The 26,637-nt window shown below is 40.7% G+C and overlaps 1 protein-coding gene across 1 annotated transcript in view; it reads left to right on the top strand.

Moving 5' to 3' along the window:
• Positions 1-9,901: 9,901 nt before the first annotated feature.
• The window catches only part of LOC127585246 (tetraspanin-3-like), a 48,948-nt gene continuing 32,212 nt past the window's right edge, over positions 9,902-26,637 (top strand). The window contains 1 exon segment of the mRNA XM_052042553.1: positions 9,902-10,121. Coding sequence (XP_051898513.1) covers positions 10,059-10,121 — 63 coding nt within the window. The 5' untranslated portion in view covers positions 9,902-10,058.

The following is a 26,637-nucleotide window of genomic DNA, read 5'->3' as shown; positions in this document are numbered from 1 at the left end:
GCATTGTCGGGAAGAATGAGGAGAGAGAATATAAACCAGATGGACAATACTGAAAAGGATTTGGGGATATATGTGCATAGTTGTTGAAAATGGAAAGGCAGATGAGAAAGTGGTTAAAAGGTGGACTGTATTCTGGGATTTACAAATAAAACCATAGTCTACAAGTGCAAAGAAGTCATGATGATTCTTTACAACCGTAACCAAAAGATTGTGTATAATTCTGGGTGCCACACATTAAGAAAGATGTAAAGATTTTTGAGAAGGCGCATAATAGATTTACTAAAATAATTCCAGGGATGAGGGACTTTAGTTAGATAGACTGGAGGGGGTCTGATTGTTTTCCTTGGAAGAGAAGAGGTTTTGAAAAGATCCAGTAGATGGTAGAGCAGCTGCCTCACAGCTCAAATGCACCGGGTTCAATGCTGACTTCCAATGCTTTCCATGTGGAGTTTGCACATTCTCATTTACATTGGTGTTCCAGTTTCCTCCCAGTTCCCTGAGGTGTATGGGTTGGTAGGTTAATTGGCTACTGTAAATTGCCCCTGGTGTGTGAGTGGTAGAATCTGAAGTGAGAATAACAGGGAGAATGTGGGGGGAAATAAACAAGAATTTGTGTAAATGGGTGCATTATGGTCTGTGTGGACTCATAAGGCCAAGGGGCCTGTTTCTGTGCTGTATGACTCCACAAGGATCATAAAGGGTATAGACATAGAGAGAAACTATTCCTTTTGATGGAAGGGTTAAGAACCTCAATTACAGAATTGAGAGATTGGCAAAAAAACCAAAAGTGACTAGAAGAAAAGCTTTTTTATGCAGTGGGTAAAAAAGGCTCTGTTGGGGTAATAGTGGAGGAAAATTCAATTGTAGTTTTCAAAGGAGAGTTAAGTATATGAAAATAAAGAATTTGTGGGACCTTAAGGAGAAGATGGGGAAGTGGGACTAGGTAAATTGGCCTTTGCGTAGAGCCGATACAAATATGATGGGCCAAATGGTCTCCTTGCAAGCCATAATCATTCCAAACGTACAAGTATGGTTGAGTGACCAGAAGTAATAGTGCAAGGTGCATGGGATTAGGATTTTTTCTGAAGATTAGATAAATGCACCCTCTATATGCCTTCCTACAACATATGTAAACTGCTGGGCCCTAGAATGTGAAGTACACAGATTGAAATGTTTGATCAGCTATTTATTTTGTTGGAACAGATGCCTTAACCTGACATTCATATTCTTGCATACTTTTTTCATGCCGCTGATTCCACTGATAAACCTTTGTGGTAAGGCTGGTAGAACTGAACTGTACTTGCTCTCGCTTCCTTCCGTTTAATTCCTCCACCTTGCAACCTATTCCCCACTTCATTATTTATTAACAAAAATACAAATGTCTGCACTTATTTGTCACAAACTTGAATTGTCCCAGATTATTTCAATTTCTCTTGACCACCAAAATAAAGTAAAAGTCCTTATCTCCAATCCTCATCTACAGTCATTCGTCAGAGGATGTTTAATTGTGACACACTGCCAAAGATCAAAGCAATTGCCTTGGCTCATCTGCCTCAACCACTTCTCTTTCCTGTGTTGGCAGCAGATGCTTCACACATTTCTCTCACACTGTTGCTACACCTCGCATCACAACTTGAAAGTTCAGAAAACCGTCTCAAGAAGGTTTTTTTGCATTTTAAGTTTCAATTTTGACAGAAGGGCTTGACACAGTTAGAATTCTCCCTAAAGAAGAATGGGAATAATAAATAATTGATATGTTTCAGGTGTACAGATAGAACAGAATGTTGAACTGGATCATGAAAACTGAATATGAAGGAGTTGCAATACTGTGGAACAATGTTTGGCATATTTAATAACTTAATAGCTCTACCAAGGCATACACATAAAAGAACATTATACTCATGCCCTGGCAAAAAAATACATCATTCCGGCAGGATTTTATTCTATTTAATAACGTACAGTACAAAGATCTGACCAGCAGAGTGCAGTAAAAACGAAACAAAGCTAAACAGCCCAATCTAAAAATACAGGAACTTTAGTGTTTGTTTACGATAAATCAGCAAACATATTGTCAATGGAACGAAGTTTGGATGTAGCGCACAACACTTCTTCATAGTACATCTCGTGCTAATGGCCTGGGATAAATTTCTAGACACTGTGTTTTAGTCTGTTTCTAGACAATGTGGAGCTTTGTTTGACCCACCACTCTCAGAACCCAGACTCTAACTTGTGAATTAATATACCCTGGAAAAGGATTAAAGTTTAATTATTGTTGGAGAGGGATGTTTTCTGATGAGGATAGGCTTCACAGAATTATAGAAATCTATGGCACAGAAGGATACCTCTTGTTCATATGGGACCACATCAGCTGATAAAGAATGGCCATGTGTTCCAGCTCACGGCCTGTGGCTTCAAGTGCATTTTACAGTTTACTTATTTTGAAAATTTCTGCCTCTACTGTCCTTTTATCCAATGAGTTTCAGGCCATCTTCACCTTTGGTAAAAAGTTCTCAACTCTCCTCTAAACATTCCAATGATTACATTAAATCCTGGGTATGGACCCCTTTGCTGAAGGAAACAGTTCCTTCCTTCATAACATCCACTTTATAAAGGCCCCTCATAATTCTATATCCTTCAATCAGATATCCTCTCAGCCTACTCTATTCCAAAGCTAATTACCCCAACCTTTCCTATCTTTCCTCATGACTATTTTTATTTATATTTTTATTTCTAGGAATCTTTGGGTCCTATCAACATCCCTGTGAATCTCCTCTTTCTCCTCTCTAGTATAGTTGCATCTCATACATAAAGCACATTGTAATCAGTTAGTAGAACCTAGTTAGTGTTTTATACACTTCTAGCATAACTTCCCACCCACCCGGCTCATTCTCTCTTCTCTCTTCTTCCATCGGATAGAAGATACAGGGGCCTCAGGGCACGTACCACCAGGCTTAAGGACAGCTTCTACCCCACTGTGATGAGACTATTGAATGGTTCCCTTATACAATGAGATGGACTCTGACTTCACAATCTACCTTGTTGTGACCTTGCACCTTATTGCACTGCACTTTCTCCGTAGCTGTGACACTTTACTCTGTACTGTTATTGTTTTTACCTGTACTACATCAATGCACTCTGTACTAACTCAATGTAACTGCACTGTGTAACGAGTTGACCTGTATGATTAGTATTTCACTATACCTCGGTACAAGTGACAATAATAAACCAATACCAATAAGGATAGGCAGCAACACCTCCGCCACGATTATCCTCACAATCTACCTCATCATGGCCCTTGCACCTTATTGTCTACCTGCACTGCACTTTCTCTGTAACTGTAAGACTATGTCCTGCATTCTGTTATTGTTCTTCCTTTTGTACTACCTTGATGTACTTATGTTCTAAAATGATCTGTATGGATGACATGCAAAACAAAGTTTTTCACTGTTTCTCGGTACATGGGACAATAATAAGCCAATTACCAATTAGCTTTATGGCGCCTGGCAGCAGAGAATCAACATAAGCCCTCCATGGGTCTGTGGTTGAATGTATCCTCTTAAAGATGGTTCTTCTTGCATTCCTCAGTGAAGTCGATGACCTGCTGAAGTACGTGTTTGAGTCCTTAAGCTATTACGTTCTGACTCAATAAGCCTGCAATGAACTGAACCAGCTGACAGAAATCTAGTGATTTCTTGAGAATTCTGCCCTAATGTCCACAGCTTAATTTTATTAATTGACTCATTTGCAGTTGTAAGCTGTCAATTTACTGGGGCAATCACAACTGTGTAGTCTCTCCCTCTCTTTGGTGGGCTGCACACTCTTCCCAGTCTGAAGATTTCTCTGTGGTAAGAAATCAGCCAAAACATGAGGGAGGGAGACAGCAGCTTCCATCACTTCTGATAGCTGGTGATGAGGGAGACTGTAGGATTAGTGTGGTCTCTTGACCACTGCTGGTCAGCACCAATGGTTGCTTTCAACATGCCGGGCTGGGTGTAGTCCTGAGCCCCACATGCCCACATCTCAGCGCTGAGCAGCTTCACTGCTTGGGCCATGCTCTCCAACACCAGGCTTCACAGGCAGCTTCTTCACAGAGAACTTAGAATCAGAATTAGAATCAGGTTTATTATCAGATATATGTCATGAAATTTGTTGTTTTGCGGCAGCAGTACAGTGCAAGATATAAAAATTACTATAAGTTACAAAAATAAATAAATAGTGCAAAAGAGGAATAATGAGGTAGTGTCCATGGACTGTTCAGGGAAGAAGCTGTCCGTAGAATGTTGAGTGTTGGGCTTCAGGCTCCTGCACCTCCTCCCTGATGGTAGTAAGGCAGTTCTTGAGGAACTATGGGATTATTCACTACTGAATTTGGGCCAGGTTCCTGGCAGAGTAACAGGGAGGGAGGGAGGGGGTCTGAGCCGGGTTCCCAGCACAGCAGCCCCATCAGTAATATAAAATTCTCTGTATTTTTGCACTCGTTCCATAAGACTCCCATTCTTGGGAACACATCCTGTCGGCTAAGCAGAAATTTGCAAAATATGTCAAAGTTCAAACTATGCTGCTGATGTGTGTGCATGGAAACATGAACTGACAGATAATTATTTCTGGAGTGACTAGCCCTTGTGAAGTATGATGTTTCAGAGACAATGCTGTTCTATAAATGTGTTATCAATAAAGTGCAATGGAAAAGTTATACAGGAAGAAGATTTGACACTCACAGGAATTGTGTGCCATAGCTAAAACTGTTTATGAGTTAAGGATGGATAAACAAAAGCATAATGATTATAAATGTTTTTTTAATTTACTTTAGAGGGAAGAATTTGCACATATGTGGTACCTCTCATGACCTCAAGATGTACAAAATGCATAGCCATGAAGAAACACATTAAAACATAATGATGTAATCAGTGAAAAGGCATTGCCATTGTTAACAGAATGTCACATAAGTGGATGCAAAAGAAAGGCAGATTTATCTTTACTGCTTTCTCCTCTCTCCTGCTTGTCTCCTTGGTACAGTTGTATTCTACCTTGTGTCACTCATTCTCAGAAACATTGTTCATGCACTCATTCCTGCAGCACAAGTTGAGATAGCAAATGTCTACATACTATTCAACTGTGGAGGAGTCCAGCTAGATTCTGTCTACAACCAAAGGAAACATATTTATAGAACAGCATTGTCTCTGAACGTCCAGTATATGAAACTATTTACAACTCTTACTTCAGAAATGACAACTGAAGCTGAAATTTTAACACTGAGGTTTTCAATCTGAGATAGGTAATTTTGTTTTGTTAACCACAGATTGAACCACAGGAAATTGAGGAAAAGGCAGAGCTGTAGCATTAGGTTACAGGTCAGTCACGATCTTACAGAAGAGTGGAAACAATCTCAAGGGGCATAATAGCTTATACCTGTTTCTAGTGGAGCTGGACAATGGAATCCTTGCTAATGTTCTTGACTTTATTCAGACCACAAGTGCCAAGACTTTTAGATACTCTCACTGCAACCACGCTTACAAACCAATGTTGAATTTATTAGGGTTACATGTCTATTCAGACCACACGTGCCAAGACTTTTAGATACTCTCACTGCAACCACGTTTACAAACCAATGTTTGAATTTATTAGGGTTACATGGTTAACACACATATAACCATAGCTCAGCACTGAACCACATGTCCTAATTACCATTTTTCATATAACGTCCTATGGTAGCGGTTCAAGTGCTGGTTCCACTGCAAAAATGATAACATGATCCCAGTGTGTGTAGCAGTCTAGAGCTTACGTTTCTCCTGCCATCACTCCCATCAAGCCCAGAAAATCGCACAGCAAAAGTGAGCAGAATTTGTTTCAATGGTATGCAATCGTTGCTTTGTGCCATTCCAAAGCACTTTGGAACCAATGAATTACTTCTGAACTTTAATTTTAATTATTCATTTTTCAGGATCCAGGTATTGCTGCAAGGCCACCATATATTGACCCCTAAATGCCCTTGAGATGGCAATGATGAGGTACTTCCTTGAACTGCTGCAGTCCTAGTGAGGGAATTCCAGGATTTAAAACCCAACAATAATGAAGAAACAACATGTTTCCAAGGCACGATGGTGTTAGCTGCAGGGGAATGTGCTGGTGGTGGTGACTGCTGCTCTTGTCCTTCTTGGTACTTAGGGACTGGGAAACGCTGTTGAAATAGCCGAAGTGTGAAGATTCTGGTGCATTTTGTAGATGGTACATACTGCAGCGTCAGTGTGCCAGTGCTGTAGGGAATGGATGTTTAGAGGGGTATTTAGTGTAACAATCAAGCTGGCAGCTTCATCGAGTGGTGTTGCAGTTGCACTCAGCTAGGCAAGTAGAAAGTGTTTCATTCCACCCCAACATGCCTTTTAGATTATGGGAAATCTTTGGGAAGTGAGGAGGTGGCTTATTCACCGCAGGATGCCGAGCCCCTGACCTGCTTTTGTAAATATGGTTGGTCCAGTTGAGCTTCTGCTCAATGGTGACCCCTGAGATGTTGATGGTGGCATCTCAGCATCTCAGATTGTGTCTTGTTGGAGACAGACATTACCTGGCACTGTTATGGCTCAAAAATCTATAACTGAACACCGTCTGGCACTTGTTGCATGCAGGCAGTGCTTCATTTCCTGTTCAATAAAAAAAACCTGCTAGCTAATTTATGTACTGCAAGATCCCACAGATATTGTTAATGAATGTTGGTTGAGAAGAAATGTCAACTCCTTGTTTCCCTGGGCTAGAAAGCTTCCCACCTGATAATTAAAAAAAATTAAAAATAACTGCAGATGTTGCAAATCTGAAATAAAAACAGAAAATGCTCGAAACACTCAGGTAGCATCTGTGGAAAAAGAAACAATCAATGTTTCAGATCCAGGACCCTTCATCGGAATGGTTCTGATTAACAGCTCCTGGACCTGAAACATTAACTGTTTCTCCTTCCACAGATACTGCCTGACCTGCTGAGAGTTTCCAGCATTTTTCTGTTTCTAATTCACATCAGAAAGCTAGATATCCAAGTCCACTTTCAGTCTCAGCCCAGTTCGTGTGCTTAAATCTGCAGAAGGCCTTGAACCTACATGCAAGAGTGTGACCCCTAAGGCATGTTTGAATGGATAACTTTAATCACTGCCTGTAAGATGAATATATCTACATATTGCAAGCCTTATTTGCAGAATGGACACTCAGCTTAGTGAAGAAGCAATCGAGTCAGCCAAAAGTTGACACAGTAATACTTTTATTTCTTGTCAGTGCACTCCATTAATATAATGCCATGTTTAAAATTATAACACAGACATTTAGGTAAACATGAATCAGGAAATCCAAATCAGATGAAGGGTTGTACTAGCACAGTTCTGGAGTTCTACTCTTTAAAATATAAAAATAAGCCTATTCTAGTAGGACCCAATATTGAACTGGAATACACAATATTTTTGTTTATATTCTGAATGCTTAGCACTTGGGTTGGCACTTAACACCATTTGTAACTCTAGTTCTGAAGCTTCACAAACAGGTTAGAATGGATTTTGACATTCAGGGATGTACTGAGAGTTGACAAATTTTGTGCTAATGTGAAGCCAAAGCCAGTATATGCAAATATTGGGCCTGGGTGGCAAACTGAATGCTAAACCCCAAGCAAACGCAAATCCAGAAACTATTCAAGGATGTTGTTATTGCTTGCCTAGGTTCAGACCCAGTGTTGGTTTCATGTTGAATATATTTCATCTGCATTGCTTTCGCATAACTGTAAGGTATGTAAATCCCAAACAGCAAACAATGCAAAGATAAAGTAAACCATTTAATGCCAAGAAGGTTTTGGATTCAAGTCCCACCAGAAATCTGAGTACAGAAACTCGGGCACTGAGGGTGTACTGTACTGTCAGGGGTGCCATCTTTCAGAAGACATGTTAAACCATGGTCCCACTTTGTTTATCAGGGAAACATAAAAAAAAGGCACTGTTTTGAGGAAGAGCAGAGGAGTTATTCTAGAAGCCTTGGCCAATACTTGTCCCTCAATCAATATTCCTAAAGGAAACTATCTGGTCATTATCCCATTGCTGCTTCTGGCAGCTTACAACTTGGTAGTTGAGCTTTGTCCTTTGGGGAGGGGACCTGGTCGGAGGAGTGTGTGGGTGATGGGCAAATGAGTGAGTGGAGCAGGGGAAGGAAACAGGGTGATGGGTGGATGTGGGAGGAACTGGGTAGTTCAGGACAAGAGTGAAAAAAGGGACAGAGGGGGTAGTAGTTTACCTGAAATTATTTCCCTCACCTATCACCTCCCAGCATCTGTCTCTACTTCCACTCTCCCCTCCTCCATCTATCACCCCTCCTCACTTGGATTCACCCCTTGCCAGCTCTTGCTCCACCCCTTCCCCCCACCTTGTTATACCGGCTATCTCCCCTCTATCTGTCAGTCCAGATAACGGGTCTCAACCTAAAACATTGACTGTACATTTCCCTCCACAGATGCTGGCTCACCTGCTGCGTTCCTCCAGCATCTTGTTTGTTGCTCCAGATCCCAGCATCTGTAGTCTCTTGTGCCTTCAACACTCTCCTTGTTGTTCTCACCAATAAAAACAGGAAATGCTGGAGGTGCTCAGTATGGCAGGCAGCACCCATGGAGAGAAAAACAGAGTGAGTGTTTCAGGTTGGTGACATGATGAAATGCCATCAACCTGAAATGTTAATTGGAGACACAAGAGACTGCGGATGCTGGAATCTGGAGCAACAAACGAAATGTCGACAATTCCTTTCCTCCCACAGATGCTGCTCGACCTGCTGAATTCTTCCAGCAGATTGTTTAGAGTGATAAGAGTCATACAGCACGGAAAAAGGCCCTTCAGATCAACTGGTCCATGCCAACCAAGATACCCCAACCAAGCTAGTCCCATTTGCCAGTGTTTGCCCCATAACCTTCTAAACCTTTCCTATCCGTGTCCAACTGTCTTTTAAATGTTGTTATTGTACCTATTGAAACTGTTACAAGCCGGGTTGCTACTTGGTGAGTGTCCCTTTAAGGCACCCGGACAGTAGTGTAGTAGTGTGCGTGCGGTGTTATCTGACTTCGGCAAGTGAAAAAAAAGACTATAACTGGAGCACACTGGCTGTTGCTCAGAGAGAGAGAGCGAGCGAGAGAGAGAGAGACAGACAGAGACAGAGACAGACTGACTGCCGGTCTCTGTATCTATGGATTAAGAACGATAGTGGTGACTGTCAGTATACAATCCATGTATGGATTTTTGGAGCAATCTGTGGAGTCCACTTTGTCATTAACCTGTACTTGGAAAGCAGGTATGTCTGTGGGCAGCCACGTACCGAGTGCCCTCGGTGTGGCAGATACTTCGGAACAAAGCAATGGAGATCATCGGTAACTGAGGTGTCGTATGGGTTCCAGCGTGGAACATGTGGATTTTGTAAATTTTTACCCTACATTCTCTCTACAATCTACTGTGGTTTTCAGAAGCCTCTGCTCATCGTTCTACCTTATGACTTGCTGAACTGAACTTTGAGAACTATTCTCAGACTTGGGGTTTGGGAATTTGCCACACACACATCGAGTTTATTTTTGGGGTCAATGTTTAATATCTAACGTTTTAATTTCTTTTACTATTACAAGTAGTTATTAATAAATAGATTCTAACACTTATACATGGCTCGTTGTGTTTCTATTGTTGCTGGTACGCAACAAAACGTTAATTGTTTTTCTCTCTCTCCACAGGCGCCGCCTGACCTGCAGAGTATTTCCAGCTCCTGTTGCATACTTGCAGCAGACCTGGTTAAGGTGGATGCAGTTTGGACCCAGAAAGGAATCAGCTGGCTGCCAGTCAGCAGAGCCCAGATGACGAGCGGCCGGGAACGCACGCATGCGGCCAACGATGACGTAATGCCACGGTGACGCGCAGGTCACGTGGGGGAGCTGGGTCTGTCCCGGCTCCGGGTGCCATCGTGTGCACTTGTCAGTGGTCTTGCAGGCTGAGGGGGGCTGTGGGCCGCAGTGAACCTTCACAGGGAGGTTGCCGAGGAGAAGACTGCAATAAACTCGCATTGCAAAGATGGGTCAGTGCGGGATAACGTCATCTAAAACCGTACTGGTGTTTTTAAATCTGATATTCTGGGTAAGTAGGTCGGGAAGGACTTACCGTCCGCTAAGGAATTGCGCCGTCTCCATGGCCGCCTGCTCATACAACCTAGCCTGATGAGCGGAAATGGGAATGGCTTGATTGATGTGGCGCTGGACATCCTGATTGGTTCCGCTTGGTCGTTGCTAGGCAATAGAGGCGGGAGTTTCTACGGCGTGAAGTTAGGGTGTACCTAAGCGCTGTGGCGGTGCAGCTGTGGCTGGTTGTCAGGCGCTGCCACACGGTGGAGCAAAAAAAGAGACGAGATACAGATGAGGTTTTATTCTCTTCGAATTTTATTTTAAAACCCTTTGTAGATTTATATTTTAGTGTTCTTGAGAAGATGACCTTAAATATAGTCTTTCGCTTTGACTGGAAATAAAATCCAAGTACCTTTCATGCATCATTCTTTTAGTTTTCTAGCATTTTTTTCCCCTTGCTGAAGGCTTTATGAATTAAAGAGGCGAATGGGCAGAGAAAAGAAAATGATCACCTGCTTATTTTTTTCTTGGGAAAAAATGCCAACCTGGAAAGTTTTAAATGGGAAGAGAAGATGTAAAATCAAGATGGAAATAACTGGCCAACTTCATTTTAAATGATTCCTATGCCAAGTTAGATATAGTTGCTGGGTAATTCAGTACAGTGTCCCATTGTATTCATTGCCTCAAGAGCCTTCAATAATGCAGAAAGACTCTTTATTCAGATAAACCTAAAATGGTTCATATTTTCAATCCAAGACATTATTAAGAAGTGTATTTGATTTCACACCAGCTAATAAAATGTTACAATTTATAAACAAAACAACGTGCAAAGCAGTTTGAAAAATAGTTGAGATGAGAGTGCCACTTTGCATAAAGTGTCATTCATCCTTGGGTGTCTTTGGACTGAATCTTGCAGGCCAGTTTTAACAGTTTAAAATCAGAACAACACAGATGCTGTAAATCGGAAAAAATAAAATGCTGTAAATATTTAGGACAGGCAGTATTGTGGAGAGAGAAACCTGTGAACATTTAAAGTTGATTAACCTTTGTTTTTAATTTGTTTAAATACAGGTTTTTGAAATTTGAAAGCTTGAGTTGCATATAATTGATTACATATACTTCAGTGATTTAGTACCAGTTAGGGTTACATTCCAACAATTTGGAAGATTAAAGGGTACTTTGCTCAAAATTGATTAAGGGAAACACATTGGATGGATATTATAGGACTAAGGAATGTAGCCTAGAATCTAGCACTTTCCGGTGGGAAGTTACAGATTAGTGGAAATTTGGAGCTCTTCCACAATTGGTAATTGATGCTAAGTTAATTTAATAAAATTTTGTCAATCAAATATATTAAGGATTTTGTGAACAGATGGCTACATAGTTAGGTCACAGATCAGTCATGGTCCCTCTGAATGGCAGTTGCATAGGATGAGGAGCTGGAGTACAAAAGTAAGTCTTGTTGAAATTGCAGGAATTCGGTGAGACCATATTTAGAACACTGTGTACAGTTTTGGTCTCCATACATGAGAATGACTACATTGTCTTTAGATTTCGTGCAGTATAGATGCACAAGACTTTATCCCTGTGAAGAGTGATTAAGGAAGCTTGGCCTATTCTCAGTGAAGTTGAGGAGAATGAGATATGATTTCATTAAGGTGCGCAAGAATTTGAGAGGGGTTGATGAGAGTAGATGTCAAAAGGCTGATTCCTTTCAGTGGAGAGTCCAGAACTAGAGGGCATAGTCTTAGACTATGTTGAAGAGAATTTCATAAAGTAGTGTGTTGTAAATGTTTGCACGTCCCTAACCTGGAGGGCTGTGAGTGCTCGGTATTCTTAAGTATGTGAAAGGCCAAATTCTGTAGCTTCTCTTGGATTATCAAGGAGTCGGGGATCAGGTCTGGAAATGGACGACACACAGGGTCAGAAATGACCATCAAATAGCAGAGCGCGTTCGAAGTGACCTCTGGCATACCAGTATTTATGTCCTTGTGTTCTTAAAACGCTTGTGCTAAATAACTAAATCGTGCGATGTACCTGAATTGTTGCAGAAAGTAATTGGCTTTGAGCCTTGAGTATGTTATCATGAGTAATTTGTTTGGGGATATAGTGACTTTACCTGAAAATTATCAGCAGGGCTTAATAAATAGTGATCACAATCCAAGCCTGGCTGATACTTCCAACCTAACCCCGAGCTTGCTGCTACTAACCACAACCAAGAAATAAATCTGCACTGACCAGAAATCATACTGGTGCACTAAAAATAAAATACATGCTGGAAATACTCAGACCGAGTTAATGTTTTGGATTGATGCCCCTTGTTCAGATAAAAGGTCAACATGGGACACTCTGGGCAGTGTAGTTGACACTTATTCTACAGATCAAAACATTTCCTTGTGTCACTGGCATGAACCACAGATTAACCACAATGTTTAACTATATACAGCCTGTATGGCCTTTGTGAATTTCTCCTACCTTGCTAAGTGACACCACAAAATACGTTCACAGAAATAAAGACACATTGCAACCTAGAACATCAGACTTATTAGAAAGGTGCATTGTCAATCTCCTTTAGTCAAAATGAGTTTTTTTGCTTCCCTGTCTTAATTCCTCCTGTGTAGTTGTTGATGATTAATTTATGAAAATATTAATCTGACTAAAAATGTGTTTTTGAACCTTTCATGGATAATATCAAAAAGTCACTTCATAAAGGCACAATATAAATACAAATGTGCTTGAATTGCCACAAAGCCTCAAATGTTTGGGCAGGTGACTAATAGGTTTGTCAAGGAATGGATTTAAGGAGTGTCTTGGAGAAGAAGAGAGATGATTTGGGTGGGGAATTCCAGAGTTTGGGCTCTTGAAAGCTGAAGCATGCCACTAAAGGTGGAGTAATTAGAAAAGAGTGATTTTTTTAAAGCCTAAATTGGAATAGCACTTACAAAAAATCCTCCTTGATATTTCCCCCTGCTGTTGTTGCAATCTCCTGCAGCTCTGCTGCTCCAATTTTGGCCTTTTGCCTCTCCCTGACTTTAATTGCTGCACCATTGGCTACAGTACTTTCAGCCACCAAGCCTCTAAATCTCTGGAATTTCCTCCTTAAATCTCTCTGCTCCTCTACCTTTCTCTCCTAAGACATGATACAACCTACTATGGATAAGCTTTTGATCATCTTCCTTAATGTTTGCTAATGTGGTTCAGTTACACTTTCAGACAAGTGTGCCTCATTTAAGAAAGATAAACCCAGGTTGTTGTAGAAGTTCTTAGTGGCTGGTTTTTCCTAATTTAGACTTTCCTGGCTTGGCAAGAGTTGTTCTGTATATGCAGCAGTGAGGCACAATATCAAAAATCAGTGCACCTGTAGGGCACAATATCAAGAGCTGTTTTGTTAGAAATACCTGGAAATTCAGGGGACCATTGCTAATCAAAAGACATTCTTTGTTAAGACATCATAAAGATGAAAAGCTTGCACAGTTGTGCTTATTGTATTGAGATACAAGGATAAAATTTACATTTAGTGAGGATTTATTCTTGGAAAAGGAAGGCACAGATGATATATGATTAAAACGGATGTGTAGACAGTTCTTTAAAAAGCTGGATTTCTTGTAATGGCTGCCACATAAACTACAGTGAATTATATTACTGTGAGCTGCACTGAAGTTTCTTCTACATTCAAATGTGGATTTTCTTTCCTGATTCTAGATTTTAATCAGTCTCATCTTAAATATCTGGTTTCAATTAAAGATGTGAACTAATTTTTTGTTATTTTCATGAATTTTTACTTTGCCATGTGTATCCACCATCACCTCCCCATTTTTCCTGTTTTGTTGAGATGAGCAATGGTGGAATTTTGAGATAAGGCTTCAAGTGGGTTTGAAACATAACTGCAATACATGTGCAGTACTGTGATTGAAGATATAAGTATGCAAGCTTCAGTGTGCTTTGTACAAGTTTGAAATCATTTCTTCCTCCTGTAGTACCCCTACTTGTAGTGTATGCCCATATGTCATTCAAAGGCAGGTTTGACCGGCTGAGCTTTTGGGTGATCTGCAGCAAATCAAAATTAGCTTTCCAATATGACTGTTCTGTAATTTTTTTAAACTCTGAACTTCGTGTTTGTGGACTGGTGGCAGTAATGCACTCTCTCAAGCTATTAAAACTACACCTTGTTTTTTTCTTCTCATGGCTGTTATCTCTATCATAACTCTTTTCCTCCCTGAAGATGTTGATTCTTTCAGGGTTGATGTTGACTTGAGGGGTGCATTTCTGCAATCACTTTCTGATGCACTTTGATTGGACCCATTTAATTTTTGAGTTCTGACTGCAAGTGTAAGCAGTTTATTTCAAAGTAAACAATGAAGCAAAATGAAGTGAGAACAAAGGACTTGCATTGTGAGCATGTTCTGCAATTTATTGTACAATTTAAGTGTTGGTGTCATAACATAGGAAATAGAACAATACAGCACAGGTACAGGCCTTTTGGCCCACTGTGTTTGTGCCGTACATGATGCTAGTCTAAACTGATCCATCCACCTGTATGTTGCTATCGTATCTGCTACCACTTTCCCTAACAGTGTTCCAGGCACCTACCCCTTGTGTGACCTGACAGTAGGCCGTGTCGTAGAAAGTGAAGGTGGTTATCAGGAATTACAGGGGGATCTTGATCACCTGGGTAAGTGGGCCGAGGAATGCAAATGTTTAATTCGGATAAGTGTGAGGAGTTACATTTTGGGAAGACAAATGAGGGTAGGATGTTCACAGTGAATGGTAGGGTCCTGAGGAGTGTTGTTGAACAGGCGGACCTAGGAGTACAAGTACGTGATTCTCTGAAACTGGCATCACAGGTAGACAGAGTGGTGCAGAAGACTTTTGGCACACTGACCTTCTTCAGTCAGGGCATAGAAGTTGGGATGTTATTTTGCAGTTGTACAAGATGTTGGTGAGGTCGCATTTGGAATATTGTGTTCAGTTTTGGTCTCCCTGCTTTAGGAAAGATGCCATTAAGCTGGAAAGACAACAGAAAAGATTTGAGGGTGCCAGGACTTGAGGGACTGAGTTATATAGAGAAGTTGAGCAGGCTAGGACTTTATTGGAGTGTAGGAGAATGAGGGGTGATCTTACAGAGGTGTATAAATCATGAGAGGCATAGATAGGGTGAATGCACTCAGTCTTTTTCCCAGAGTTGGGGAATCAAGAACTAGAGAACATAGGTTCAAGGTGAGAGGAGAAAGATTTAATAGTAACCTGAGGGGCAACTTTTTTACCCAGACGGTGGTCCATATATGGAATGAGATGCCAGAGGAAGTTGTCGATGAAGGTACGTTAAGAACATTTAAAAGATATTTGGACAAGTACGTCGATAGGAAAGGTTTAGAGGGATATTGGCCAAACACAGGCAAATGGGACTAGTTTAGATGGGCATCTTGGTCGTCATGGACCAGTTGGACTGAAGGGCCTGTTTCTGTACTCTGACTCTAACCTCTTCTGCCTCTCTCCAAAGCCTGCATGTCCTTCCTGTAATGTGGTGACCAGAACTGGACACAGTACTCAAACTCTGACCTTACCAAACTTTTATACAGCTGCAGCATGACTTGCCAACTTTAATACTCATTGCCCCAGTTGATGAAGGCAAACATGCTGCACGCCTTCTTCATCACCTTTTCTACTTGCGTTGCCACTTTCATAGAGCTATGGACTTGCACCCCAAGATCCTTCTGTAGAGCAATATTCTTAAGTGTCCTGCCATTTACTATATACTTTCCTGTTGCACTTGACCTTGAAAATTGCACCACCTAATACTTGTCCGACTTAAACTCTGTCGGCCAGTTCTCCGCCCAAATGTCCAACTGATCTATATCCTTTGATGACCTTCCTCTTTGATTTTTTTCCTAAAAAAATTACATAACTTCAAATAGAAATAAAGCTTAAGAATCATTGTTAAATATGCTTGATATTCTGAAGAAAGGCAGATAACATGAAATAATGTTGAGGGTCCTAATAGTAATATCCCAGAGTAATTTATTGATATTCGTTTGACATTTGATAAAGAAAGTGGCAGGATCTTGTGACTTGAGTTTTACAACCCATTCAGCAGCATCAGAAGTTGCATAGTCGTTTAATATAAGTTATAGTTGGTAGCATTCAGTTACTGCTAAATGCAAGGGTAAAAACTCCCTGATGGGAGTTGTATATGGGCCTCCAAAGAGTAGCCAGGATGTGGGGTACAAATTACAACAGGATAGAAAAGGAATGTAAGAGAGACAATGTTATGGTGGTCATAGGGAACTTAATATGCAGATAGACTGGGAAAATCAGATTGGCAATGGATACCAAGAGATGGAATTTGTAGAATGTCTATACGATGGCTTTTTGGAGCAGCTTGCAGTCAAACCCACTAGGGAAAAGGAAATTCTGTTGTGCAATGAACCAAATTTGATTAAGGAGCTTAAGGTAAAGGAACCCTAAGGAGGCAGTAATCATAATATGATAGAATTCACCCTGCAGTTTGAGAGGGAGAAACTAAAATTAGATGTATCAGTGTTACATTTGAGTAAAGGTAACTAAAGAGGCATGAGAGAAGAGCTAGCCAAAGTTGATTGGAAGGATATTCTGGCTGGAATGACGGTAGAGCAGCAATAGCAGGAGTTTCTAGGAGTAAATCGGAAGACGTAGGATCATTTCATCCCAGAGAAGAAGCATCCTAAAAGTAGGATGAGGCAACCGTGGCTGACAAGGGAAGTCAAAGACAGCATAAAAGCAAAGGAGAGGGCTTACAATATTGCAAAAACAAACAGGAAGCTAGAGGATTGGGAAGCTTTTAAAAACTAACAGAAGGCAACTAAAATAGCAATAAGGGGAGAAAAAATGAAATATGAAGGTAAGCTAGTTAATAATATAAAAGAGAATACAAAAAGTTTTTTTCAACTATATAAATAGTAAAAGAAAGGCAAGAAAAGTAAGTAATGGGGAACAAAAAAATGGCAGACGAACTGAATGAGTATTTTGCGTCAGTTCTTTGCTGTGGAAGACACCAGCAACATGCCAGAAGTTCGAGAGAGTCGGCGGGGAGGGGGGGGGGGCTGCAGAAGTGAGTGTAGTTGCTGTTACTAAAGAGAAGGTGCTTGGGAAGCTGAAAGGTCTGAAGGTGGATAAGTCACCTGGACCAGATGGACTACACCCCATGGTTCTGAAAGAGGCAGCTGAAGAGATTGTGGAGGCATTAGTAACGATCTTTCAAGAATCACTAGGGTCAGAAGTGGTTCCAGAGGACTGGAAAATTGCAAAAGTCACTCCACTCTTTAAGAAGGAAGGGAGGCAAAAGACAGAAAAATTTAGACCAGTTAGCCTGACTTCAGTGGTTGGTAAGATGTTAGAGTCCATTATTAAGGATGAGGTTTCGGGGTACTTGGAAGCCCATGATAAAATAGGCCGAAGTCAGCATGGTTTCCTTCAGGGGAGATCTTGCCTGACAAATCTGTTGGAATTCTTTGAGGAAGTAACAAGCAGGATAGACAAAGGAGAGTCAGTGGATGTTGTTTACTTGGATTTTCAGAAGGCCTTTGACAAGGTACCACACATGAGGCTGCTAAACAAGATAGGATCCCATGGTACTAGAGGAAAGGTACCAGCATGGATAGAAAATTGGCTGACTGGCAGAAAGCAAAGATTGGGAATAAAGGTGGCCTTTTCTGGTTGGCTGCCAATGACTAGGGTGTTCCTCAGGGGTTGGCGTTGGGTCTGCTGCTTTTCACATTTTATGTTAATGATCTGGAATATAGAATTGATCTGGAATATAGAATTGATCTGGAATATAGAGTTGATGGCTATGTGGCCAAGTTTGTGTATAATACAAAGATAGGTGGAGGGGCAGGTAGTGTTGAGGAAGCAGGGAGGCTGCAGAAGGAGTTGGATAGGTTGGGAGAATGAGCAAAGAAGTGGCAGATGGAATACAGTGTAGGTAAGTGGTCGTGCATTTTGGTAGAAGGAATAAAGGCGTAGGTTATTTTCTAAAAGGGGAGAGAATTCAGAAATCAGAGGTGCAAAGGGACTTAGTGTCCTAGTGCAGGATTCCCTAAAGGTTAACTTGCCGGTTGAGTCAGTAGTAAGGAAGGCAAGTGCAATGTTACCATTCATTTCAAGAGAACTAGAATATAAAAGCAAGGATGTACTGCTGAGAATTTATAAGGTGTCGGTCAGACTGCATTTGGAGTATTGTGAGTAATTTTGGGCCCATATCCAAGAAAGGATGCACTGGCATTAGAAAGGGTCCAGATGAGGTTTACAAGAATGATCCCAGGGATGAAAAGGTTAATGTGCGAGGAGTGTTTGATGGCTCTGGGCTTGTACTAGCTGGAGTTTAGAAGGAAGCTGGGGGGGGGAACCTCATTGAAACCTACCGACTATTGAAAGGCCTGCATAGAGTGGATGTGGGAAGAATGTTTCCAATAGAAGGAGCATTTAGGACCAGAGGGCACAGCCTCAGAATAAAAGGACGTCCATTTAGAACAGAGATGAGGGGGAATTTCTTTCGCCAGAGAGTGATGGATCTGTGGAACTTATTGCCACAGATGCTGTGGAGGCCAAGTCATTGGGCATATTTAAAGTGGAGGTTGATAGGTTCATGATTTGTAAGGGTGTCAAAGGTTACGGGAAGAAGGCAGGAGAATGGGGTTGAGAGGGAATAATAAATCAGCCATAATCGAATGGCAGAGCAGACTCGATGGGCCGAATGGCCACATTCTGCTCCTATGTCTCATGGTCTTACGTGATCCAAGCTTTGCATTGGGCTTGTTAACTTTATGGATTTATCAACCATTATTTCAAACATGCATGATTTTCCTCTTTTTTTTATCCCCCCAATGTTGTATTTGAGAGTTGCATATTTTTTCTCTGAAAGGCCACATTGATTTTCTGAAGTGACATTCTTTTCTCCCCGTCACGAATAATTTATGGAAGTGGGTATGTGATCAGATTTTTGTAAATGTTTTGATGGAACAGATGTGGCAGCAGACTGGTTGTAACTTGATCATTGGGATAAAACTTGATTTGCAACTCTTTCCCCAGGGCATATAGTCTAATTAAGGTACTGCATTTAAATCCTGGTCTGTTGACTTCACTGATCTTTTTAATAACAAACTATTAGGCTGGTCTGTGGCCCTCTGTACTTTCTTAAAAAAACAAGGCCATTGTTGAGATGCGTTTATGCAGCATAATCTAAGATCAAATTTAGGAATTTTTCTGCACACCACCTGCTGACTGAAATTTCTGATTCATCCAAGTACTTTATTGGGTTGAATTATGTGAAATAACATTTCTAAGTAGGTTAAAACTATTTGCATAAAATCCTTTCCTTTAAGTTAGTAACTTTCATATTTGCTTATTACTAAGAATATTTTTCAGTGTTATGTGGGATGGGGTGAGGTTGGTGAGCGAGGAGGAATGGACCCTGAGTTGCATGCAGTAAAGCCTCAGGAAAGCTGTTGACCTTGTTAACAGTAAATACTGACTTTTAAATATGTTTGGCAAAGTGACATTTTTGATTCCATGGAAGGGAAATACAGAATTGTGGAATAGGGCCTCCAAAAGGCTGGGGGAAAAGTTCTGCATGTAACTTGTGGGTAATGTAAAACAGTAGACCTGATGTTGCTTGGGGTAATTAGTTAAAATTTATATCACCTTTTTGACCTGAATTTAATGAGCAAGTAATAATTATGAAGTGTAGAACAGTGCTGTCCAAATAATGCAAATGACATCTTTATACGTCAAAACTATTGTTGCACAATGCAGTGAATTTCTCAACTCCTTACCACCCAGGAATAAGATTTAAAATTAAGTAATTTGCGAATCAGAGCTTTGATTCCGCAGTATGATCAAGCTTGCCTGAACACGTTTCTAGTTGCAGAGTTCTTGCAGAACTGGAAGGAAAAGCAGCCACTTGCTGGAAACATTTTGGAGCCCTTTAATGCTGTTATGAACAACAGTTTTGTTCCTGGTACACCTGTGATGAAACTTAATTGCAATGCAGAGTCTTTAATTCCTGGACTTTAGCATTAAGAAATACTAATGTGTATTTTGGACCCTTTTCTGTAACTAAATTGATTAGCTTCTAAATTGCTGCTCTTTGTCCTCCTGTGCTGATAGTCACTCCAGCCAAACACATATTATAAATTAAGAATAGTGTAAAACTGGAAGAGCTATTTAACTGGCAATGCAGCTTTAACCTTTTTCTTATGAGGCAATTAATGCTTTAAAAAGATTCCATTGATATTGCCTACACAGTCAGAAAAGTGTTTGACAGTGCTCCATTTGACTAACTGCTTTATAGTGGTCTTTTTTTATTGACCATTGAGCTTTTGCTGTTGGTTCTATCTTGAGTTGGTTTATTGTGGATGCAAGGTTTTAACAGGGCTTGAATTCCTATCCAACAGTCCTGGAACAGTTCAAAAGGGCCCCCTGTCACTCCTTGAGGCAGTTAGAAATGATAAGTGGAGCCTTGCCATAATCGGTGCATCCAGTGAATGTGCCAGTGGTTGGTGACTAGGAACCATTTGTTTCTGTTAAGTTAACCATTGCTCCATTTGAGAAGGTGCAACAGCACAGATGAGAGATTACACTTGGGATTTCCTTGGTTAGACTAACTCTCTGTCGTACCTCAATGTTCATTTAAGAGCAGCATTTGGGCTGCATTCCAGTTTGTGTTTCAGATATTTATTTTTGTTTTTGAACACACTGCTGCTTGTATATAATTTCAGTGTTGCTGGCTGTTCTCTGATACCTTGTCAGTGAAATGGCCACATTCCAAAATGAGTATTGATAGCAAGTTCTGTTAAATATTGCAGCAGTGGCATATTAGGCCTGAGAGCATTTGATGTTGATGTCTAAAGTGCAAGTATATTCCTGACTCTATCAATGAACTACTTGTTTAAAGTGTAATTTTCCATTTTTAATTTTGAGCCTCAAACATCTTTGCACCATTTTTTTTAGTTTCTACATATCCTTAAGTTATTGAAGGACTGTGAGCAGGTTTGTCTTGTGTTTTACACCAAGTATGACATGGGTTCTAAGTAACAAACCTTTCTGAACATGGTGTCGCAAAACAGGAGTTTTACATGGTGAAATTATCTTTCTTATTTGATCTATGCAAATTTCATTGTAATTCCTATGTAGGTAATGTACAACGAGGCAAACAGATGGTTCTAGATTAGAATTCTAGTTTACGTAAAATAATCTGTGTTTAGCAGAGAGGGCCAGCAGCCTGCTTCTGATTATTCTCCAGTAAATTTTGGTAAAATGTTGGCATGTGCATGCTTGGTTTTGAGTGAATTGGGCCAAACTCTTATACTATCATCCATTGAATGGCCAATGAATGTTGAACTGCTCACACACAAAAGCCTCATTTGAATTAGATTCCAGAACCACTGCTGTTACAATAGGCCTGTTAACTACTTTCAGGAGAAGAAAGGGACCAATTGGCAAGATAAAACCAAATCCCAATTGATTTAGCTGTCCTGGTTTCTTTTTTAAAATTATTTTACAAGACTTTTTAAAATACTTTTGCTGTTATTGCTCAAAGGAGTCATTATATTCATAATTTGGGATCTGTCAGAAATATTAATACTTTGAATCATGTACACCGATTCAGCATCTGTCTTGTCAGTTGTTTACCCACAGATATTTTCTGGCAGGGGCCACTCAATTGGGAATCCTTTATTTATTTTCCTCCATCAGCTGGGCCAGTATCTTTCGCTTGAAAAAGAACATAGTTATTTGTGTAGTTTAAAAAAAAGTCCTGTCTGGCATCTCTCAGTATACATTTGTCCTTGGGCCAACAGATTGTCAAAAGGATTGTAGTAACTCAATACCCAGTTGTTAATGTTGCATTATGTTTATACTTCATTTGACCTTCAAAGCCTCATTTCTTGATAATGCATTGAAGGTTTGTGTTGGATGGAGCTTGAATATCAGCAGCTGTACTAGTCTACTCAGACTGTACCTCAATAATAAGGATAACTTGCCTCCACTTTGGTTCTGACAAGTGGAAGAGTGTGTGAATTCTTTGAACATGGTGGCTCATGCAAATAAACCACCGCATGGTCTTGATGGATCAAGGTCTTGATCCAATGGCAAGAAAGTCCAAGACTATTAGAGACTAGGCTCTGCTGCACAGATTTTGCACAGACATACATGGACATACACTCTGAGCAAACTGAATGCATTCTGACTAAATATGCATAGACACAGGCATATGATCTTGCCCTCGCACATTTCGTCGCTCCTTTCTCCACCCCTCCCTTATGCCCCCTGGACCTTGATTGTCTCTTTACCTCTGTCCCCCTTGTCCTCTCTGTCACATCCCCACCCCACTTTCTCCATCTCCCTCACCCCTACCCATGCTGGGACCAGGGTCCTGGCGAATTGCATAACTAGGGCTGTGGATAGGGCTTTAAACTAAATAGTAAGGGGGTGGGTTCAACAGATTGGAAAACTATGGGTAAAGAAAAAGGGAAGGAGAGGGCAGGAGAGGTTAGTGACGTCTCCAGAATAAAAAAAAAAGACAAAGTTGAGAAAAGGATAAGACTTTAATTTCAGGCAACATGGAGACAAATTTGAGAAGGAGGGTGAATACAGGGAGGTGTTATATTTGAATGCACGTAGTATATGAAACGAGGTAGATAGCTTATAGCACAGTTAGAAATTGGCAGGTACAAAGGAACTGAAAGGGTAAAAAGACCCTGACGGGATTTGAATACAGGCCTTCAAATAGTAGCCAGGACGTGGGTAACAAGTTACAACAAGAGATAGAAAAGGCATGTAAGAGAGGCAATGTTATGGTGGTCATGGGGGACTTCAATATGCAGCCAGACTGGGAAAATTGGGTTGGCAATGGGTCCAAAGAGAAGGAATTTGTACAATGTCTACGCGACGGCTTTTTGGAGCAGCTCGTGGTTGAACCTCTAGGGAAAAGAGAATTCTGGATTTGCTGTTGTGCGATGAACCAGATTTGATTAGGGAGCTTAAGTAAAGGAACCCTTAGGAGGCAGTAATCATAATATGATAGAATTCACCCTGCAGTTTGAGAGGGAGAAGCTAAAATCGGATGTATCGGTATTACAGTTGAGTAAAAGTAACTATAGAGGCATGAGAGAGGAGCTGGCCAAAGTTGATTGGAAGGGGACCCTAGCAGGGATGATGGTAGAGTAGTAAAGGCAGGAGTTTCTGGAAGTAATTCAGAAGACACAGGATCATTTCATCCCAAAGACAAGGGAAGTCAAAGACGGCATAAAAGCAAAGTAGAGGACATGCAATATCGCAAAAACTAGTGGGAAGCTAGAGGATTGGGAAGCTTTTAAGAAAAAACCCAACAGAAGGCAACTGAAAAAGCAATAAGGGAAGAAAAGATGAAATATGATGGTAGGCTAGTTAATAATATAAAAGATAATACAAAAGTTTTTTCAGATAAATAGTAAAAGAGAGGCAAGGGTAGACTTTGAACCGCTGGAAAATGATGCCGGAGAAGTATTAATGGAGAACAAAGAAATGGCCGACGAACTGAATAAGTATTTTGTGTCAGTTCTTTACTGTGGAAGATGCCAGCAGCGTGCCAGAAATTCGAGAAAGTTGGGTGGGTGGGGGGGGCAGTGCAGACGTGAGTGTTGTCGCTATTACGAAGGAGAAGGTGCTTGGGAAGCTGAAAGGTCTGAAGGTGGAAAAGTCACCTGGAATGGACGGACTACACCCCAGGGTTCTGAAAGAGGCAGCTGAAGAGATTGTGAAGGCATTAGTAGTGATCTTTCAAGAATCACTAGAGTCAGGAATGGTTCCAGAAGACTGGAAAATCGCAAATGTCACTCACTCTTTCAGAAAGGAGGGAGGCAAAAGACAGGAAATTATAGGCCGGTTAGCTTGACTTCAGTGGTTGGTAAGATGTTAGAGTCCATTACTAAGGATGAGGTTTCAGGGTACTTGGAAGCCCATGATAATTAGGCTGAAGTCAGCATGGTTTCCTTAAGGGGAGATCTTGCCTGACAAATCTGTTGGAATTCTTTGAGGAAGTAATAAGCAGGATAGACAAAGGAGAGTTGGTGGATGTTACTTGGATTTTCAGAAGACCTTTGACAAGGTGCTGCACATGAGGCTGCTAAACAAGATAGGATCCCATGGTATTACAGGAAAGGCACTAACATGGATAGAAGATTGGCTGACTGGCAGAAAACAAAGAGAAGGAATAAAGGGGGCCTTTTCTGGTTGGCTGCTGGTGACTAGTGGTGTTTCACAGGGATTGGTGTTGGGTCCGCTACTTTTCACATTATACGTTAATGATCTTGATAACAGAATTGAATTCTCTGTGGCCAAGTTTGCAGATAATAGAGATGGGTGGAGGGGCAGGTAGTGCTGAGAAAGCAGGAAATCTGCAGAAGGACTCGGATAGGTTGGGAGAATAGGCAAAGAAGTGGCAGATGGATAGAGCGTAGCGAAATGTATGGTCATGCTCTTTGGTAGAAGGAATAAAGGCATAGGTTATTTTCTGAAAGGGGAGAAAATTCAGAAATCAGAGGTGCAAAGGGACTTTGGAGTCCTAGTGCAGGATTCTCTGAAGGTTAACTTGCAGGTTGAATTGGTAGTAAGGAAGGCAAGTGCAATGTTAGCATTTATTTCGAGAGGACTAGAATATAAAAGCAAGGATATAATGCTGAGGCTTTATAAGGTGTTGGTCAGGTCACATTTGAAGTATTGTGAGTGTTTTTGGGCCCCATGACCTAAGGAATGATAAGCTGGCATTGGAGTGGGTTCAGAGGAGGTTTACAAGTATGATCCTGGGAATGAAAGGGTTAACGTATAAGTGTTTGATTGCTCTGGGCCTGTACTTGCTGGAGTTTAGAAGGATGCAGGGCGGGGGAGTCTCATTGAAACCTACCGACTATTGAAAGGCCTGGATAGCAAGGATGTTTCCAGCAGTCCAAGAGTCTAGAACCAGCGCGCACAGCCTCAATAGAAGGACATCCCTTTAGAACAGAGATGAGGAGGAATTTCTTTAGCTAGAGGGTGGTGAATCTGGAATTGATTGCCACAGACAGCTGTGGAGGCCAAGTCATTGGGTATATTTAAAGTAGAGCTTGATAGGTTCTTGATTAGTAAGGGTGTCAAAAGGTTACAGAGAGGAGGCCGGAGAATGGGGTTGAGAGGGAATAATAAATCAGCCTTAGTCAAATAGCGGAGAAGACTCAATGGGCCAAATGGCCTGAATCTGCTCCTATGTCTTATGGTCTAAGATGTTAATAAAACACAACCAAGTTGCCAAACTACAAGGTAGAGGGACGCAATTGAATCACACGTTGGAGTTTGAATGATCTTGATCTCAATTGTAAATGTGGTGAGAAATGAACTCTGTGACAAAAACTACTCAGTATGATTAAACATCGCTATAAACAACACGGTGCCATTTGGAATGGATTGTTGCAGTACTTATATAAACCTAAAAATTGAAATGTGGCATGGTTTAGATGTGACAATATCAACAAATGCCCTAGCAACCAAAATATTTTCCATCATTTATGTTTGATATTATGGCACCCAGAAAGATGGCAGCTGGCAAATCGTTAACCATAACACCTGCTGTAAGGTTCTCACTCTTTGGCGGTGTGAATCCTAGTCACATCGAAAAGTGTGCAGACAGGTAAGACTGGCTTCATGCCTTTAGTCTGCAGCAGTATTAGCCAATTAACTCAATATCAGATTCATAGTCTTGCTATTGGTTCCTGATGGGTTAGTCTCCAGTGACAGATGCTTCCTACTGGCTGAGCTGTAGCATTCCTTGGTAATTAAAGTAATAGTGCATTTCATTATGCTTAAGAATCTTAACAGAGTCAAAGGGTTTCTAACTAAATCATATTTCTGTGTTGGTTCCTCTGACATTGTATATTGGTTTCTCTTCCCATAGAATTCAATTAAAAAAATTTGCTTTTAATTTTTTCTGAGTGGACCAGGTCATAGGGTTTCCATATTATTTAAACCCTTCAGAAGATTCAGAATTGTCTTGAAGTTGTTTACTTGCTAATCAAACTTGGGCTTGCTAATCAAACTGTCCATTAGCCTCATTCTAATATGTTGGTAATTCAGAAAGGAACTTGAACAATTGACCAGATTTCATAACTCAAGACTAGCACAACCCATGTAAAGTTTTTGCAGGTTTTCCTAATTTTGTGTTTGCAATGCAAATATTTTCTCATTTTAAACTCGGCTAGTTTGTTCATTTTAATCATTTTTACAGTTTTAAAAATCTGTTTTGATTATATTGTCGATCAAACTCTGCTGCTACATCATCTGTTTTCACTGCAAATTTACTGTTACTACCACTGTACAAATTTGTTTTAAACACTTTAATATTGCTTAAATGCACAAAATTCTTAAAGAAAAATGAGAAAAGCTGCAGATGTTCGAAATGTAAAATAAAAGCAGATTCTGTCCAAACACTCGGCAGGTCAAGCAGCATCTGTGGGAAGAGAAACCATTAACATTTCAGGTAGAAGACCCTT

This window comes from Pristis pectinata, chromosome 32 (assembly GCF_009764475.1).
Source record: "Pristis pectinata isolate sPriPec2 chromosome 32, sPriPec2.1.pri, whole genome shotgun sequence".
Lineage (NCBI taxonomy): Eukaryota > Metazoa > Chordata > Chondrichthyes > Rhinopristiformes > Pristidae > Pristis > Pristis pectinata.
This window is presented reverse-complemented; position numbering and strand designations above follow the sequence as displayed.